This window comes from Durio zibethinus, chromosome 2, assembly GCF_047325235.1.
Source record: "Durio zibethinus cultivar Kanyao isolate XHJ-2024 chromosome 2, ASM4732523v1, whole genome shotgun sequence".
Taxonomy (NCBI): Eukaryota; Viridiplantae; Streptophyta; class Magnoliopsida; order Malvales; family Malvaceae; genus Durio; species Durio zibethinus.
In genome coordinates this window covers 2,317,246-2,335,011 of record NC_143163.1, presented here as the reverse complement: position 1 = coordinate 2,335,011, position 17,766 = coordinate 2,317,246, and the positions used below count along the sequence as shown (strand labels likewise).

The 17,766-nt window shown below is 35.3% G+C and overlaps 4 protein-coding genes across 12 annotated transcripts; 2 read left to right on the top strand and 2 right to left on the bottom strand.

Moving 5' to 3' along the window:
* Window position 1: 1 nt before the first annotated feature.
* Window positions 2-2,556, bottom strand: LOC111308730 (protein CHAPERONE-LIKE PROTEIN OF POR1, chloroplastic-like). 2 transcript variants are annotated; one of them, XM_022907284.2, is made up of 3 exons: window positions 2,091-2,552; window positions 1,028-1,388; window positions 2-321 (listed from the first exon to the last, which is right to left on the bottom strand). In XM_022907284.2, the coding sequence occupies exons 1-3, from the start codon at window positions 2,418-2,420 to the stop codon at window positions 146-148; spliced, it is 867 nt and encodes a 288-aa protein (XP_022763019.2). In that variant the 5' UTR covers window positions 2,421-2,552; the 3' UTR covers window positions 2-145. The 2 variants fall into 2 exon arrangements, with proteins under 2 accessions (XP_022763019.2, XP_089601328.1); XM_089745202.1 differs by lacking the exon at window positions 2-321 and adding an exon at window positions 483-634 and having other exon boundaries at window positions 2,091-2,556.
* A 412-nt stretch (window positions 2,557-2,968) lies between these two features.
* Window positions 2,969-7,830, top strand: LOC111308727 (uncharacterized). Of its 3 annotated transcripts, none has more exons than XM_022907279.2 (13): window positions 2,969-3,232; window positions 3,327-3,393; window positions 3,910-4,016; window positions 4,184-4,252; window positions 4,348-4,402; window positions 4,632-4,679; window positions 4,792-4,949; window positions 5,419-5,657; window positions 5,930-6,020; window positions 6,493-6,621; window positions 6,722-6,875; window positions 7,317-7,354; window positions 7,456-7,830. In XM_022907279.2, exons 1-13 carry the CDS (start codon window positions 3,020-3,022, stop codon window positions 7,639-7,641), a joined length of 1,554 nt encoding a protein of 517 aa, XP_022763014.2. In that variant the 5' UTR covers window positions 2,969-3,019; the 3' UTR covers window positions 7,642-7,830. The 3 variants fall into 3 exon arrangements, with proteins under 3 accessions (XP_022763014.2, XP_022763013.2, XP_089601303.1); XM_022907278.2 differs by having other exon boundaries at window positions 7,260-7,354; XM_089745177.1 differs by lacking the exon at window positions 7,317-7,354 and having other exon boundaries at window positions 7,456-7,711.
* LOC111308728 (putative hexosyltransferase MUCI70) lies at window positions 7,222-11,476 on the bottom strand. Of its 4 annotated transcripts, none has more exons than XM_022907280.2 (9): window positions 11,168-11,476; window positions 10,777-10,905; window positions 10,391-10,570; window positions 9,982-10,053; window positions 9,697-9,896; window positions 9,033-9,448; window positions 8,446-8,630; window positions 7,898-8,279; window positions 7,222-7,578 (listed from the first exon to the last, which is right to left on the bottom strand). In XM_022907280.2, exons 2-8 carry the CDS (start codon window positions 10,856-10,858, stop codon window positions 7,906-7,908), a joined length of 1,509 nt encoding a protein of 502 aa, XP_022763015.2. In that variant the 5' UTR covers window positions 10,859-10,905; window positions 11,168-11,476; the 3' UTR covers window positions 7,222-7,578; window positions 7,898-7,905. The 4 variants fall into 4 exon arrangements, with proteins under 4 accessions (XP_022763015.2, XP_022763018.1, XP_022763017.2 ...); XM_022907283.2 differs by having other exon boundaries at window positions 10,489-10,570; window positions 11,168-11,461; XM_022907282.2 differs by lacking the exon at window positions 7,222-7,578 and having other exon boundaries at window positions 7,758-8,279; window positions 9,033-9,264; window positions 9,379-9,448.
* A 123-nt stretch (window positions 11,477-11,599) lies between these two features.
* Window positions 11,600-15,069, top strand: LOC111308729 (uncharacterized). 3 transcript variants are annotated; one of them, XR_016328582.1, is made up of 4 exons: window positions 11,600-12,434; window positions 12,515-12,697; window positions 13,545-13,632; window positions 13,735-14,002. XR_016328582.1 is itself a non-coding variant. In XM_089745197.1 (3 exons), the coding sequence occupies exons 1-3, from the start codon at window positions 11,757-11,759 to the stop codon at window positions 13,566-13,568; spliced, it is 885 nt and encodes a 294-aa protein (XP_089601323.1). In that variant the 5' UTR covers window positions 11,610-11,756; the 3' UTR covers window positions 13,569-14,002. The 3 variants fall into 3 exon arrangements, 1 of the variants encoding a protein (XP_089601323.1); XR_016328583.1 differs by lacking the exon at window positions 13,735-14,002 and adding an exon at window positions 14,874-15,069 and having other exon boundaries at window positions 11,610-12,434; XM_089745197.1 differs by having other exon boundaries at window positions 11,610-12,434; window positions 13,545-14,002.
* Window positions 15,070-17,766: the final 2,697 nt, after the last annotated feature.

Below are 17,766 nucleotides of genomic sequence, written 5' to 3'. Positions count from 1 at the left end.
ATTTTCAGAGGGATTGAAGTTTCACTATCTTCTATTAGTAGTTTTGTACATGCAATGATACCCATCCTAAAAAAGCTTGGTTATGATCATGCAAATGAATAATTACAGGTTGTACAATTTAAATTACAAAAACATCCTCTTATTCCTACCTTAGATACAGAGAGACCAAGAATTGAGAGAAGAGTATAAACTCACTAACTACAGTACCCGGTGAGTTTATTCCAACAAATGGGACAATGTCTACCTGCAACCAGTTTTCAACAGCTGATCCCACCACTGCACCAGCAACAAGCCCCCCTATAGTTATTAATGTAGCCTTACCTGCAAAGATAAAAGAAAAGGAAAAGACTGAAGATATTTTGATCCAAACTGAAGTTTAAACAAATTTGAAATTTGCACATGTATGCAGTCTAAATTATTGGTATGCTTTCGCATAAAGGGAAATAAAATCCCAATAGTGAACTTCCTTTTGCTTTAAAGGACTTCAATAGCAAAGCCTCATTTTTACTTAAGGAAAAATGTAAAGAAGTTAACTCAAAGAGAGAAATGAACCAAAAATTCTGGCAAATCACTAGACAGGGAAGCAGAACCAGAGTCGCAATACTGGATGATTATGTAACCACTAGAAATCTTCCTGTGTGCATATGATAGAAGGAAATTCAGAAATTTTCTAGTAATAAATTTTCACTAGCAAACCCCGGATAAACTGCTGAATAAAACTAAATGACATTAAAACAACAGCTAGTTCGATCTAAACTATAGCAACATTTGTAGTAAAATTGCCTGCATCATATGTACATTTCACCATCATATACAATGTTTTCACTCATTAGCAAGAAGCAGCCCCCGCCAACCCAAGAGGGTTTTTCTGCTCTTCTCTCTTCCCCCTTCTTCCCTTCTTTGGTTAAGATGAAAAAACAACCTAAATAGCAACTGCTGGACTTTCATATTTGACAAAAGTAACATATGATTAAAGTTCTATTGCAATTTTCAAGCAATACAATCTATATGCAAGAAAACTCATTACCTAACTTCACGTTCTTTCTGGTCATGAAATACAAGGAAGCTCCAAAGCTACTAGCTAAGATAAGCCCAGGAACCTCAGGTCCAGTGTAAGGAATCACAGAGGATGTAGAAGCTCCATTCACGTAAGTCAGAACCATAAGAGCTCCATACACTCCAGCCTGTATGCCCAAGTCACCCGTAGACGGTGTTTCAACTGAAACTGGCAAATTTTTCACAGTTGTTTGCACCCACTGAGGCATTGATCCCACCCCAGGAGGATTAACAGGTTTAACGTCTGCATATCGAATGCTTCTGTCCATGACTTTTCCTGCTCGTCGTTGAGTTAAGCTCTGCATAAGCAACATGTCATATGCAGCCTCAACCTAAAACACAATCCACAACCATACAAGAGTCAATTTTCTCACTGGACAAAGTAAACAATTGTAATAGCAAAGAAAACAGACAGTTAACAATTTGTTCAAAAACAATCACCTACGGGTCTTATATCTAGAGGATCTTCTTAGTTAAGTACGAACTAGGACAGATGAGCCGCCATAAGCGACATAATTCCATTTCATTGAACATTATAAAAGACTTGTTTAATCCAAAAACTAGAAAATGCCCACCAGGCACCATCCTAACATATAAAACAGTAACAAGTGGGAAATTACATGCTACAAGGAACAATTATTAGACATTGACACACCAAAATCAAATCCAGCTAATGGATTACAAAGTAAATAATAACATCCATATTTGAAAACAGAAATAAATGTCAAAATTTACAAATCATATATAACAGATTACAGAAGCTAACAAGTTCAACAAAATTTTCAATATGCCCATGCAATTCAATACCCAGGAGCCAAAATTCAAAAATTCTAACTAAATTCACTAATATAAAAAAATCATCATCCAAAACCTCAAATTTTACTTAAAACACTAAAATTCAATACATATAAATAACTCCAACACCCAGAAGCAAAATTATCAACATGTACACAATAAGGCTCAATATTTATCACCCAAATCTTGTAAATTCCCTAAATTTTCAAAATTGAAAAAAGAAGCAGCAATGAATCAACCTGGGCAATAGCTTCCTGGTCATCCTTAATAGAGGCAACAATCGAATTCTTGGCGCGAAGAATATCATCAAAAGAAGCACTTTCGGAGACTCCGAGGAGCTTGAACGCGTTCTCAACAGACATCTCGAACGGAGCCGAGTCATCAGCTCGTGAACCGGCTTGAGCGGCCAATGTTCGCCGGGTGTGGACAATTTTTGCGACTCTCCACGGCTCAGATTTTGAGGTTTTTAAGCAAGGGTGGGGATGGTTAGGGACGTGGGCCAGCAGTCCAGGGATAGGGGAGCCAGGAGAGAGACGGTTAGGCCGGACGGAGAGCGTGGCTGCAGCCATTTTGGAACACAAATGAGAAACTTTGATATTTTTCTTTTTTTTTTTCTAATTTTTGGACAATAATGTAAGGTGAATTTAATCAGACATGAAAGCTTCTTCTTGGGTCGGGAATACGTTTTCTTTTGGTGGGGACCGTTTGATTGTCTGACAAATTGATTGTCGTAATTTTTATAACTAACCTTTTTTGGTTTTAAAGTAATCTTCTGTTTTTTCACTGCTCTTAAAAATAATTTAAAATTTTAGTAAAATAAAAAATAATTTCATATAAACATAAATTATAATATAATAATTTTCGTATTCATAAAATTGCCAATAATTTTCATATAGTTTACAGTTCATAGTGGCGTGGAAGCAAGAAACAGTGAGCCATGCCAAGGAAAAAAAATCTTTGCTGATATACACCGTGGCTTAAGGGAAAAAGAAGAAACGTTATAATCACAGCAAAAATCGAAAATTTGTGGCTAAGAGAGTAAGCACTGTGTACACGTCTCTATTTTCAGGACAGTCACTTAACCAAACAAAAGAGAGAGAAGGAAAAGTAATCAGGCAGTTGAAAAGGGTTACCTGTTAAGACATAGAGGAACAGCATCGATTGAAACATGTTGGCTATGAGTAGATGGTTCACGCTGACACCTTTTTTATCAAACAGGTATAGTAAGAGAGATGGGTTTTGTTGCAGAGCTGATTCTGTTCAAACCCATGCCAATGGCGGAGGAGACAACAACAGTAAAAACAACGACAAGAAGAAGAAAGTTGTTGTAGTTGGGTCGGGTTGGGCTGGTCTCGGTGCTGCTCACCATCTCTGCAATCAGGTTTCTGACTATATTACTTATAGGAGGGGAGTCTTGTCTTTATTTGAACAACTTTCAGTTTAGGTGAAATGAGTTGCTGGGGATTTTGTTTCAGGGTTTTGATGTTACTATTCTTGATGGTGGTGATGGTCTTGGCAGTCCAGATAATGTCGGTATCCAAGGTAAATTATTCCAAAATCAACTTTTATTTTGGTGGTCTTCTGCCATTATCAATTATACAATGTAAGCAAATGACAAAAATCTGTACTCTAAATTACTTTTTATTGGAGATAAACTGCTATTGCAAGGTAAAAACGATAAAGAAACCATAAAAGTCGCGGTTTTTCCTTTGATAACAGCGGCTGCAAATGAATGTTGATGTTGAGTTTATTACTATGAACATTTTTGCACATGAATCCTCTTATCTAGGGCTATATTATGGCTAAGTTAGCAGTAGTGCAAATGTTATACATAAACCAAAATTTTCTTGTCTCTAACGTTTGAGGACCTAGCAGATATAAGAAGTATAGCATCTGATCAAAATACTTCCCTTAAATTTACTTCTTTAATGTGCATTAGTATGTTTTATGTTGCTTCTCAGTCCTCAACAAAAAATTCTGTTAGATTCTTCGATTGATGATTGAAGCCTGATCTCCTGTTTGAACCTTTTTTTTTTCCTTCTTATGTTTTGGGGTTAGGGTTTTGGTATCCCTATAAAAATATATTTAGCCTTGTTGATGAGTTGGGTATCAAGCCCTTCACTAGCTGGACAAGATCTGCACAGTATGCAGGAGAAGGATTGGAGGTATTACTGTTAGTTTGCTATGTCAGTTTCTTTGCTGAACAAACAAGTCATTCCAAGCACGAAAGAGGTTTCTTGCATTGGAAAAACCTTGTTGGAGAAATAAATAATTATGAAGCTCCAATAAAGATGCTTTTGGTTATCTAAACAGATTCGGGATCATTCTGCAGGTTGAATTTCCAGTATACCAGGAACTTCCTCAATTGCCAACTCCATTGGGAACCTTATACTACACTCAAGTATGTTCTTAATTGCATCCTCATGTTTTATTTGGTAGTCTTTAAAGTCAATAGTTGTGTTGATTAACGTTTGTAAATTGTACCATTATTTGCAGTTTGTCCGGCTTCCTTTGGTGGATAGATTAACATCACTTCCTCTGATGGCTGCAGGCAAGTAGCACGACTCATTGTCTTTCAAAAAAAGTAATGATGCTTTTCTAATGAGTGGCAACTACCTGTTACTTTATTTTGCTAGTAACAATTCTTTGCTTTTGCATGTTGATTATTTTTTGTGTTCGGGGTTGTACCTGGACATTTTAAATAAACTTTTGTTATGGCAATCTTTCTTTGCTTTCTATTTATTTCATGTCATCAGCTCAGCTGTTCCTTCTGTTTGCAGTAATTGACTTTGACAACACTGATGTTGCCTGGAAGAAATATGATTCAAGTAAGGATTTTCTTGCAGTAGTATAAACCAGCATTCATTGATTAGTTGTTACTTCCATTGATGAATGAAAGATGAACTTTTCAAGTGCCTTATTCAGAGGTTTAACTGGTAGTTACTGCAAGGGAGCTTTTTAAACAGTTTGGATGCTCGGAGAGGCTCTATCAGGATGTTATTGGTCCATTACTTCAAGTGGGTTTCTTTGCTCCAGCTGAGCAATGTAGTGCTGCGGCAACTCTAGGAATGCTATATTATTTAATTCTTGCCCACCAGGTTTGATTATTTAAATTCCTCTCTAGAAATGTTTTAACATCTCTAAAAGGATTCAAATTACTATGTCTCATGTGTGTTTAACCCCAGTATTGGTGAAATAACTCTATCAGAAACAGTAGTGGATGAGGCATCCTCCAATTTGATAATTAGTAACTTTTGTATAATATTACTGAATCCTTAAGCTAAGTCAGCCAAAAATTTACTATTCTCATTTCTGACATGCTTGTCTCTGTTTGCTTCATTTAGCAGACTATTTTCAGCAAAACTCCCATCCTTGTCACATTTAGTTGAAAAGATACCTGGTTTTTGCTGAGATTCATACATTTGTATTGTAATTTATATCCAACTCTCAGGTCCTACTCAAATCTTCCGTCCTCAACCTAGCCATCTGAAGATATCTCCCTTCCTTTTGCATTCTCATCTGCTCTTTACTCAAATTGACACTGTAAAGTTTTATTTTATGGTATAGAAACATTTTGATGTAGTATTTTGTCGGGGGACCACTAAGGAAAAGATTTTTGAGCCATGGGTGGAGTCTCTGGAGGCTAAAGGTTGTGAAATGCTGGAGGATAAAAAGGTGACAGATTTCACCTTCAATGGGGAAACAGGTTGTATAACTGAAGTGGTTTGTGACAAGGAGACCTATAGTGCTGATGCAGTTATCTTGGCTGTTGGGATTGCCACACTTCAAGAAATTATCAAGAACAGGTTTGCTGTTCTGGACCTTACTTACAAAGGATTCATTTTCCTACAACATATGCTGTAAATTTGAAACTGATGCTCCTAGATTGAGTTTAATTTAGCCTTTCAATAAAGTTGAAAGCAAGAATGTCCTAGTTTCAACATCTTAACTAGATGGTCATCCAGGCTTTTTTATTAAATAGACTAGGTTTTTCTCTAGACCTTTAGTAGAGTTTTAGAGCTTCAGTTGACTTCTGTTTTCTGCTATACTGTTTAACTGGCAGTTGAGTCCTGTTTAGTGCAGCATTATGTACACGGGAAGAGTTTCTGAAAGTTTTGAACTTGGCTGGAATAGATGTGGTTACCATCAAGCTGCAGCTGGATAGGAAGGTCCATGCACATATCTTCTTTTCCTTATTCTTCTTTCTTTATTCTCTATCTTCTTTCCCATCTTTGTTCATCATCTAATCGCCTAAAATTGGTTGCAGAAGGGTGATAGTGAATTTTGTAACAACTATCTTGTGCATTTCTTTAGTTGATTTCCTTGTTTTCTTAATTTTCCTCTTTTTGTTCTATTATTTTGACTTAAAACTGGTCGTCTGCTCAGGTGGTATATCCATATATGCACTTATCTGGTATGTGCTTGCAATATGTTCTAGAGACATATGACTGGGATTTACTGAATCAAGCAAATAATTTAGCTAATCCATGGTCCTTCAATTTATAATCACAAAATATTTCGGCAAAAAGAATGTTCCGAGTCATTCTATTATATCGGCACCTGTGTATAAAAAAAAAATCATTCTGCATCCTTTTGCTTTGACAGAGTGCTACAGCTGATATTATATATTGGTTATACCAGGTTGCCATCCCAAATCCAAGCAATGCTTGTGCTGGATTTGATGATTTATTTGGGTGGACCTTCTTTGACTTGAACGCAATCCACGACGAGCATAAAGAGAATCCAACAACCGTAGTAGAAGCTGATTTTGTAAGTCTTGCAGTGGAATGTGGATTTTATTTTTGTCATTGGAAGGAAAGAATTTTGAAATTTTGCTTCTTTATTTGTTCTACTTTATCTTGTCATGCAGTATCATGCCAATGAGTTGCTGCCTTTGAAGGATGAGCTTGTGATTGAAAAAGTTATTTCATATTTGTCAAAGTGCATCAAGGACATTGAGAATGCTAATGTGGTGGACAAAGAAATTGGACGGTTTCCAAAAAGATTGACTCATTTCTTTCCAGGTGAGCTCCTAACATCCTGTTATGATCAGTAAATCTAAAGAAACAGATCATGTCTTTGCATCATGATCTTGTTAGTTTCAGGCAAGACATTTTTCAAGATGTTACCTCAGCCTAATCCAAATTGAATGGTAACATTGTGTATATGAAGGGAACAAGGTTGTATGTTTTGTCAAAGAATTTATAATTTCATAATCATAGGTTAAAAGTTAATCTTGCAAGATGTATCATCTATGAGGATGTATATATGTAAGAAAAACCATGAATCAACTCGTTCTGCATTGTCTTTCACTATTTTCAGACCCTTTTAAAAGTATTCTACTATATATTTATATACTTTTGGATTAAATTAAGAATTAAATCTTTGTTTTCTTGCTTGTTTAAAAGGTTCATATAAACACATGATGCGCGGATCTACATCTTTCCCTAATTTGTTTATGGCAGGAGACTGGATAATAACCCGACATGGTTCTTGGTCGCAGGTTGCTTTGCTGTTCTCAAATTGCATATTGTTTTACAGGAGATTTTGATAGCATCATGTAATTGGTCTGAACATGTTTTATTTTATTTCCTCGCCTAATAGGAGAAATCTTATGTCACCGGACTTGAAGCCGCAAACCGAGTGGTGGATTATCTGGAAGAAGGGAGCTTTGCCAAAGTCATTCCAGTCGAGGAAGATGAGCCTCACATTGAAGCACTTCGCAGCCTAAATAGAAGACTTAACGAGATTATCAGCCAAGTTCCATTGTCTAGTTATTTTCTTCAATGAATCTAATACAAATAATGTAAATAAATTCACATATCCATACATAGGAATATATCTATGAATATGGTGATCATGTAAGGCTTAAAATAATTATCACCAACTTTCTATATGAAATCATGTTTAGGAAACAATTTCCTTTTGATTCACGGATTAATATACAAGTTTACAAGGATATTCGTATTCGATGAAGCAGGAATGGATCCATTAAAGAAATCATTCAATAATCCTTTAAAGTTAAAAGATGATCAAGAATGCTTACACTGAATATCAGCCTGCTTTTGATATTCTTACCACCAGCGGCAGGACAACTGAATCAAGGTTCTTAGGATAGGGAGTCCACAACCCAAATCCACCTCTACTCTCTTTCATACTACTGCCACTTCCCTTAAACTCATTCAAATTTTTTACCCATTCTACTTTAGAAGAATGCTCCCGAGTATGCGGGTGCAAGATAAAAAGTGAATTGTACTCGCAATTTCGAAACATAAAGAACTTAAACACGTCCCTTAACCTGTATACAACGTAGCCAAAGCTAAGCTGGTCTCTTGGTGTGAAGAGATTGACCTCATTGAACCACAAGCAGTTAAACAAGTTATTCAGTGCAGTATGTTCCCTTATAATTACGGCTCCCTCAGGCACATCTGCATTTGGTTTTAGTGTTAGTAACATGAAAAAAATTGCATCAACAGAACTATAACAAGAATATTAAGCATCCTTCATCAACTTATTGGAAGGGCATGCACTTCACCACTTAAAAGGGGCAATACTTCTATATTTCATATGAGAATAATATGTCTCCTCCCATACCGCTAATAGTATTTTTCTTCAAACTCCATGGCTCCATTCCCTCATGGTAATATATCTTCATGTGGAGATCGATAAGAGGTCTGGCATATCGCTTTCTCCGCTTGTTTGCATCAGCCTCCTCATATATACTCCTATGATGTTTGTGCTGAGCAATAGCATAAGTATGCTTATCACGCCATAAGTATCTGCCCATGGAAAATAATCATATAATCTAACCGATTCTGCATCAAGATAATAATTCAAGCTTCATATAGCTAGGAAAAAATAAATCAATAAGTCCTAACCAGTGAGGTTCTTGGTCGAATATTTGCACTCAAACAGGTGAAATTTATATTATATCAAATGTTCATGATGCACACTTTAATAAATCTAAAGTAATTATATTTCCTCTCATTCATTCACAGGGAAAATATACGTAAGCTGCAAAGTTCTTAATAATTCAACAACATGAGAATATATCTATTTATATCAATGTTCATTATGCATGCTTTAATAAATCAAAAGAGATTGTCTTTCCTCTCATTCATCAAAGGGGAAAAAAAGGGCAAAAGCAAAATTCTTAACAATTCAGTAACATGTGAAAGTACCTTTCAAGAATGAGCAATGGATCAACTATCAGCTCCATTTTACCATCAATCCAAATGCTGTACTGTGCTTGAGGGAATAACCTGTGGGTTAAAATCTTGGGAATCTTCCCATTCCTCCTAGGCTCATCATAAGCTGGATGCTTCAAAGGGATAAGACGCCATATTCCCACCCACATCCCCTTATCACTATCCTTCCTGATGGCCACATTTTTTTCAACAAATTTGAGAGATACTTCATCAACAACCATCAGAAAACAGAAGAGCTTCTTAGAACGAATACTTATATTTGATGGCTGATGAGGTACATCATATCCATCAAAAATTCCAGATGCAACCACAAACCTACATTTCTTGATGTATTCCATATCTACAGGATTCATGTCAGCACCACCATTTCGCAGAAATCCACAGTGCACCTGAAGGGCAAAATTTAGTACATAATAAAATTACTTAATTTTATTTTCAGCCATCTAAAAGAAGTAAGGGAAGGTGAGGGCAGAGGCAAGAGTGAGAAAAATTTTCATCCCCAAAAGATATGAAAACTAACAACTAAATATAGGAAAAAACCTTGTTTTTTCCCAAGGGCCTGGACCATTTTTTTACTTAGTTTTGATACCTATATGAATAAGTGAAGGGGATTAAAAGTAAATAAAATAAGTTCTACCTTCATGCTTGGCTTCAATTTAAAACTCTCTTCTCTTTGCAGCCAGCTTTGATTACCACCAAATAATGGGATGGACTGAGTTCCATTGTTAACCAAATCCTCCTCCTCAATATAGGTTAGATCTTTAACAATTACATCTGGGGTTCTTCCCTCTGGAATAACTATTTTCTCAGGGTCAGCAGCTACCGGAATTGGACAACCTATTTGATTAAATTACAATCAATATCACTCATATAAAAACAGAGAGATCGGCATTTTGAAAAAGAAGAATCTGCATGATCTTACGATGTTCTGATTTTGGAGCAAATCCAAGCAAGTCCATTGCGATAAATACCTTGCCCTCTTTGTTGCAAATAGCTGCATGAGGAGGGAACAATATATCGTCTCAAACCAATGACAAAATATGGTTACAATTTGTGAACCAAAAATTTTAGATTGCACAGGACTTTTGCACTAAGCATGGATGTAACCTTGATAAATGATAAACCATGACTACATCAAGAATTAGTGGAGCACACAGAAGCAGGAAGCAAAAGCAATTTCTTAGTCGTTTAGAAACCTCCCTAATACAGAAAAGAACCCCACCAATCCTTTTTCCTAGTATTTATCTGATTAATTATTAACAAATGCAAAAGATAAAACAATAATACAATAAGAATAAGTAACATCCATGACAAAAAAGTATGGAAAGTACCTGAAAAGAAAGAAAATGAAGACTGGCAAGACCAAACATGAAACAATAATACCATAAGAATAAGTAACATCCATAGAATGCCTGCTACAAGAACCAACCGAATAAAGCCCTGCTTCCACAGAATCTTCATTGGATTATCTTGTTGCAACCTCACTGAAGAAAATAAACCACCTCCATCATCTGCATCAAAACAATCCGTGAAATTACATCACGTCAAGCAATACCAAAACCATAATCCATGAAATGAAGCAGGTACCATATATAAATTACCCTTTATTTTAAAGAACACAAAGATATACTATTATACAACATAAAACAATGCCATAATCATAACCCAAATTTTCAGTACATAGATGGATGTGGAAAACTTTATAGATGCTGGCTACCTTTAGCAAATGGACGTTGATTATTTCGGTCTCCTCTACGGCTAAACCGAAAAGAAACAGGCCGTTGAAGCTCACTCTCCATTATTACCCCACTTTCACCTCATCACCAATCGAAAACTTCAAAAAGCTCTGCAAAAAGATTAAAAGTAAACAGAGAAAGTTACTAATCAAATACCCTTGAATTAAAGCCACACAAAAATCAAAACTTTAAGGAAATGTATAACAAAAAAGGATCCCACGAAGGCATAAAACAAAACAAAACAAAGATTTTAGGGTGGCAACAGTGTACGTAACAAAAATATTAATACCGACCCATGTCCGAGAAATTCATAGATCAGATCAATAATGGAACAGAAAAACTAGTTAAAAACGAGAGTAAGAAATCACTTACGGTTTGAGCTGTCGGAGACAATGGTTAGCGCCGTTTACAACCTTAGATAAATCAGTAGAAAAAGGAAAATACAGGCAAAACAAAAAGGTTGATGTTCTTATTCAGACTCAAAGCTGAGAAGACAAACCAAGAAAAAGCAACCCAAACAATTAATGCTGTTTAAATTCAATGTTCATTGGTCGTGATTAAAAATCTGAAAGAAACAAAGCTACCGACGTCGTTTCTATCCCATGAAGCGGAGAGGGCAAGTTCACGAGAGAAAAAAAGAGTGGAGGTCGGCGCTTGCCTTGTTTCAACTTGAAGCAATTTGGGTTTTGAGCTTTATGAGTTCAATTTAAATTGGGTTAACGTAAAAGCCTCAAATGGCTCAAATCTTGGGCCCATGACTAGCCCCATTTCAGTACAACCCCTATTTTCTTCGACTAAAAAAATAATAAAAAATAGAACTTTAAAAGTCCTTTCAGGAACTGCAATCCCTAACCCTAAACCCTTAACCGACCTTAATTCATTGATAATTCAGTTAAATTCTCTTCAAATTTTCTCAATTCCCTTAAATTGCTGATTGGTTTCTCTTGAATTAGAATCAGCCATGGACGTTGATCATTATAGCGTACTGGGCTTACCTTCCGGCGAGGAAGGAGCCAATTTAACCCCAAAAGAAATCACCAAAGCTTACAGAGAAAAAGCCCGCGATCTTCACCCTGATAAACGCAAAGACGATCCAAACGCTCATGAAAACTTCATAAAGCTCAAAACTTCCTACGAAATTCTCGTCGACGAAAAAGCCCGAAAGCTCTTCGATGATCTCCTCCGCGTGAAACGTGACCAGCAACGCCGTTTTGCTCAGCAAGATTCGAAACGGCGGAAAATGATGTCGGATTTGGAAGATAGAGAGCGTGCCTCGTTTGCTCCGGATCCAAGTGTGAAGGCTAGAGAGGAAGAGGAGAGAATTGCAAGGAAATTGAAGGAGGAAATTGCGAGGATACGTGCAATGCACGCGAATAAAGGAGCGCGTACGGGGACAGGCTCGGGTTCGGGCTTGGATCAAGACAAGGTGGGGAGAGAAGGGAATAATGGAGGCGGGGGCGGTGTGGGGTTGGATAAAGAGAAGGTTTTGAAGGTTTCTTGGGAGAAAATTGGGGAGGATTATACGGCAGAGAAGTTAAGGGAATTGTTTTCCAAGTTTGGGGAAGTTGAGGACATCGTAGTCAAAAGTTCCAAGAAAAAAGGGTCTGCTCTTGTTGTCATGGCTACTAAAGAAGCAGCTGTAGGTTATGTTCTTTTGTGTGAATTTATCTTTTCTTTTGTTTTATTTTCTTAAACTTCTTTTTTTTTTCTCCTTTGCAGGTTGCTGCTACAGGGAGTGTTAGTGGGAATCTATCCAATCCATTGCTAGCTGTGCCTCTCAAACCAGCCTTTGCCGCAGAGTTTCCAGGTCCCCAGAAGGCCGAGGAAACTGATCGATGCAGTAATTTGGTCGGGGCTGGTTACCAAGCTTTTGAAGATGCTGTTTTGCTGAAACTGAAAAAGGTATGGCCTTGCTGCCATATATTCGTTCTGTGTTTTTAGGAGATTAGAGATTGATTTCTTAATACGGCAATTCATTTTCCTCTTATCAAATAATAGTTTATACTTTTGGTTCACATGCATATATCGTATAACAGATTACGTGGACAAAATGTTAAGTCTGATGACTAGAGATGTTCCTTTAGAGCATTTATTTAACTAAATGTTGAATCTGTAACTTGATGCTTGCCATTGTTGAGTGAGGATGGGTGCTCTTGCTGTTCTGGTGCACTTTCTATATTTAGTTTTATCTGCTAAGAGATCTGGATTTAGCAACTTCTTATGAGACTTTAATGTATCATTTATCTGTTGGGCAACTAATAAAGGATTCCATAGTAACTGAAATATCATCATGGAGAATTTTAAGGACAGCTGATGTAAATAGTGTTGTGAGAGAAACAAACTAATAACATGAATTCCTAGAAATGAAGAATTTCCACATGCTTATATTCTCCTGAAATTCATTGCTCACTGATCTCAGTTTCTTTTTAATTTTCTTCCATTCTTGGTGTAGTTTGTTTCCCTTGACTGTTTACTTTTGTTAGTCGCATCTTCAGTTGTGGAGTCCTGAATGGAGTTTGAAATAGGCATTAGCAATTAAATCTATTTTCACCAAGTCTATTTTTTCCACCGTAAGTATTAGCATATATGGGAAAGAAAGCTATGCATTATAGACCTTTTAAAATCTTTTATGGATAGCAATTGGGTGATGTAGCTGTTGCACCTGATCAAGATGAGCTTCTGATCAATTGCATCTGCGAAGGATTAGTATTAGTGTTTCTGATATACATGTAATTTGAATTCTGAACAGGCTGCCGAGAAACAACAAAAATGATAATTCAACAGATTCGAAAATGCATCATCAGTGGCATATGATCCTCCCAAATATTTCTGTAAAGGTATTACCTGAAACACGATCCATGTGTTCTCATTTTATTTTCATTTGTGAATAAGGGAGGGTTAGTGTTTATGTTCATTAGCGATTGGCAATCATATTTCAGCTACATTTGGAAATCCCTGCAAAGGTTTTGATCCACATGACCATAGGGCTTCGATGGGAGCACAGCCATTCCTAGGGGCTCTCTGGGATTCCTTTCCCTGATTCAATGTTCACTTTTATACCATCTGATTTGGTCTAATGATTTGGCACTAGAACCAATAGATTACAGCCTGGATAATTGCATTGTAGAAAAATGTTCCAATGGCTTCATGTTTCAAACATTATGCTAAATTCATCTATTATAAAAAATTTAAGTAGTTCAATTGTTATATGGTTAATTGTTATGCGTATCTTTTTAGTGCCAAGGATTTGGCATTGGAATTTGTATAACTGTTAAAACTCTTTAAACTCCAAACTTCTATGATCAGCACGTGTTTTTCTTTTATCGACCTCCATTCCAATATCTATTTCTAAGTGAATTTCTGGCAACTAGTTTCAATGCTATAAAGCCAGTTAAATCAATGACAACCACTCCAGACAACATAAATTTTAAATCCAATCATATACATAAGTTATTTAGCCAGATGTTCAGATCTAATCTTCATGATACATTTTATACATTTAAATTAACTACCGTATAGTTTTTTTCTTTTTTTGTCAATTGATGCTTAAGTACACATGTTTCAAATCATACTTGATTATTGAAATTGGTATTTCCTTTTATTTTCCTTTTATAACAATAAAATACAACCTATAAATATATAAATTTTCTTTGAAGATATTCTGTTTATTGGTTCATTATCTAATGACAAAAAATTAAGAAATATCACCAACAAGTGATTGATTCAATAGATTAAAGTTGTTTTTCTCGATGAAAAGGTCTTGAGTTTGAATCTTATTGGTGGTTACTTGTTGGGGTCATTTCGAATACATGACTTATAATCATCTGTTTTAATCTGTCAGGTACAACACATCTTGTTTTAACTTGAGAGTTTAAGAAATCTATTTAACTTTAGATTTTTTTCTTACAAAAAAAAAATATAAAAAAATATAATAGATTGAAATTAAAAAGGAAAAAAGAACTATTAATTAAGAAATATAACAGATTGAAATTTAAAAAAAAAAAAAGAACTATTAATTATAATGATTTGATGATTTGGTATGCTTAATTACCTGATAAAATTATTGAATGTGGATCAGGTGAAGGGCTTGAATCTAAGGGTGGATTTGGAAGTCATTGGGGTCACGTTTCAACACAATTATCATGGTTTTTTGTGCAATCGTGTTGTAGCAAAACATTTGGATGACAAGCTGTGGTGCGATTGATGCAAAAAATTCATACTGGAACCCATTTTCACACCGAATACTGCTCCCTTCAATGAAAGTTTTTTTCTCACTTCGGCTCTTGTTTTCAATATTATCCCAACTTTTTTCATTTTACCCTTAAAATTATAATAATAGACAAATATATCTTTACAGTTACATATATATATATATATTTTATTTAAGGACAAATATATTATTTTTAATAAATTTATGATTTGATAAAAAAATAATTTTATTAAATTTTAATTATTTATTAAATTTATAAATATCAAATATATTATAAAATTTATTAATATAAGTTTAATTTAATATCTTTAACAATAAATTTTTATTTTTATTATACTTTATTTCATTGTTATCATTATATTTATATCCAAATATATATTAATATTATCGTTATAATAATTAATTTTATTATTATTATTATTTTTAATATATCAAAATTAATCTTATCAAACGCTAAGTCTAATACGTGTGTACGTGAATGCGGCCTACAGTGCCCTTCCAAAAAATAGCTTTGACAAAAGACGATGGCACACTCCTTTCGTTCCTTGCCCATTTTGGTAGATGCTCGTTATTTGCATACATGATATGGAGATTGGGCTACCTCACAATTCCAGTAAGAACTTGTGGGTTAGGAATTAAGAGTTGTAGATTAATATAAATTTTTACAAATCGTTGGTGATTTTTTTTTTTTTTTTTTTGTTTATTTATGTTTGTTTATTTAGGTTTAATAAATAATTTTAAATAATATTTTAATATTTATTTAATAAATGAATTAAATAAGAGCACAAATAGATTTAATTCTTTCTATGTTCACACAAATTTATTTAATTTTGTAAACAAATTTGATAAAAAAGTTTGATTATAATTTATTTAAGACATTACTTTAAGTTTTAATATATTTTATCAATTTACAAATAGTTTTATAAATTTTATATCATTAAAAATTACACATCAAATAAATTAAAAATAATTTTTAATATTTTAAAAATATTATTATAAAATACCTTTTTACATACTTAAAATTGAGTAGTAACTTTAAACCTAAAAATTTAAAAGAATAGAAAATTTGTTTCCATATTAATCCCACATCGGTACAACAGTTAAGACAAGGGGTAGGAAAAGTCTTTAAATAAGCCCTCCCTTTAGCTCATTTTCGTTTAGATAAAATGATAATCTGAAAGCTACGGGTTGATTGTTCATTTGTAATGGTAGCTGCAGCCAAATCTGTATCTCTTTGAGGTTCTTTTGGTTTTTATGTTGGGCACTGCCGACTGATTCCTAAGTGGCGTTTTTAAGTATTTATTATGTTTATGTTGTGGGCCATTCCAATCATATCTAAGTGTCACGGATTTAAGGAAGAATTTTGAATCTCACATCAAATATAATAGGAGGGTCACTTAGGAGGGTCACTGAGATATAAAAGGGTTCACATTATCTTCGCCTTGTAAGGTAGTGGACAATACCTCACAAGGGTGTGAACCGTGACAGAAGGTTGATCTGAGACGTCGGAAGGGTGAATGTCCGGGTTTCGGAGCTGCGCGGGTTCGGAGCTTGAGTCTCAACCCGTGACAAGTGGTATCAGAGCCAGCCCTAAACCGTTCGATCCACGCCAAGCACCTCGAGGGAGGTAGGCAAGGTGGCCAGCCTCCGTGACGAGGGTGTCACGAGGTTGGGTGCGGGAGAATGTCACGGACCTAAAGGGGAGTCCTAAATCCCACATCGAACATAATAGGAGGATCATTGGGGTATAAAAGGGTTCATACTATCTCCGTCTTGTAAGGCACCTTTTGTAGGACAAAACCGTGAGGTCAGGGGAGCTAGAGCGGACTATACCTCACAAGGGTGTGAACCGTGGTGGAAGGCTGATCTGAAACGTCGGAAGGGTGAATGCTCGGGTCCCAGAGCCGCACGAGTTCAGAGCTTGAGTCTCGACCCGTGACATAAGCAGTCGCAAAAGCAATAATCAGAATTCAACGTTGATTTGCAAATCCAAACTGAAATCTCTGCGGTGATTATACTAACTTATTTACCAAATTATCCAAAATAATAAAAAATCTTCCTTCCCTTTGATTATGTTAACTTATTCCCCAAGTTACCCTAAGAAAAAATTAATTTTTTGTATCAATGACCTAAAGCACATGGATGGTGCTATAGATGCATTATCAAAGGTATACCATGTGTAATTTTCTAATTTCTGCCATCATTGATTGGAATTTCTCATATTATTGTTGATAAGCTTCCTTTGTCTTTATTCAATATAAAATCTTGGTTTTGTAATGCTTTTACATGGTTTAAGCCATTAAATTTTGGAGAAGTCAATTAAATCTATGGAACCATGTGGTAATTTACTGCCAAAGCTATTTTAAAACATTCAACATTAGTTACATGATGCTAGCATGGCATAAAATCACAAGGGGAGATCTAATATTCGTTCCCTATTTTTTCTAGTGAGATCAACTAGATGATTCCTTCTCCCACTAGAACTAGATTTCCCTACATGTAAACAACCTTTGTTGGTAAAACAAGGTTCTTGATCTCACTAAGGGATCGCCTTCAAATCGTACCAGGTAGAAGTTGTCAACAAGTTCTACTTAATTTTTTTTCCTAGTTACTGTCTTCTCTTCTTCATGCCTGTAGCTTATATACAAAGTTTCCCTGATGCGGTATCCTTCATATTCTAGGATATTTAAAACCTGTTTCAATTGTTCTAGGTGCTTTTATCACTTATGAATAGCAATGCATTCCTGGTGATTGTCAGTGG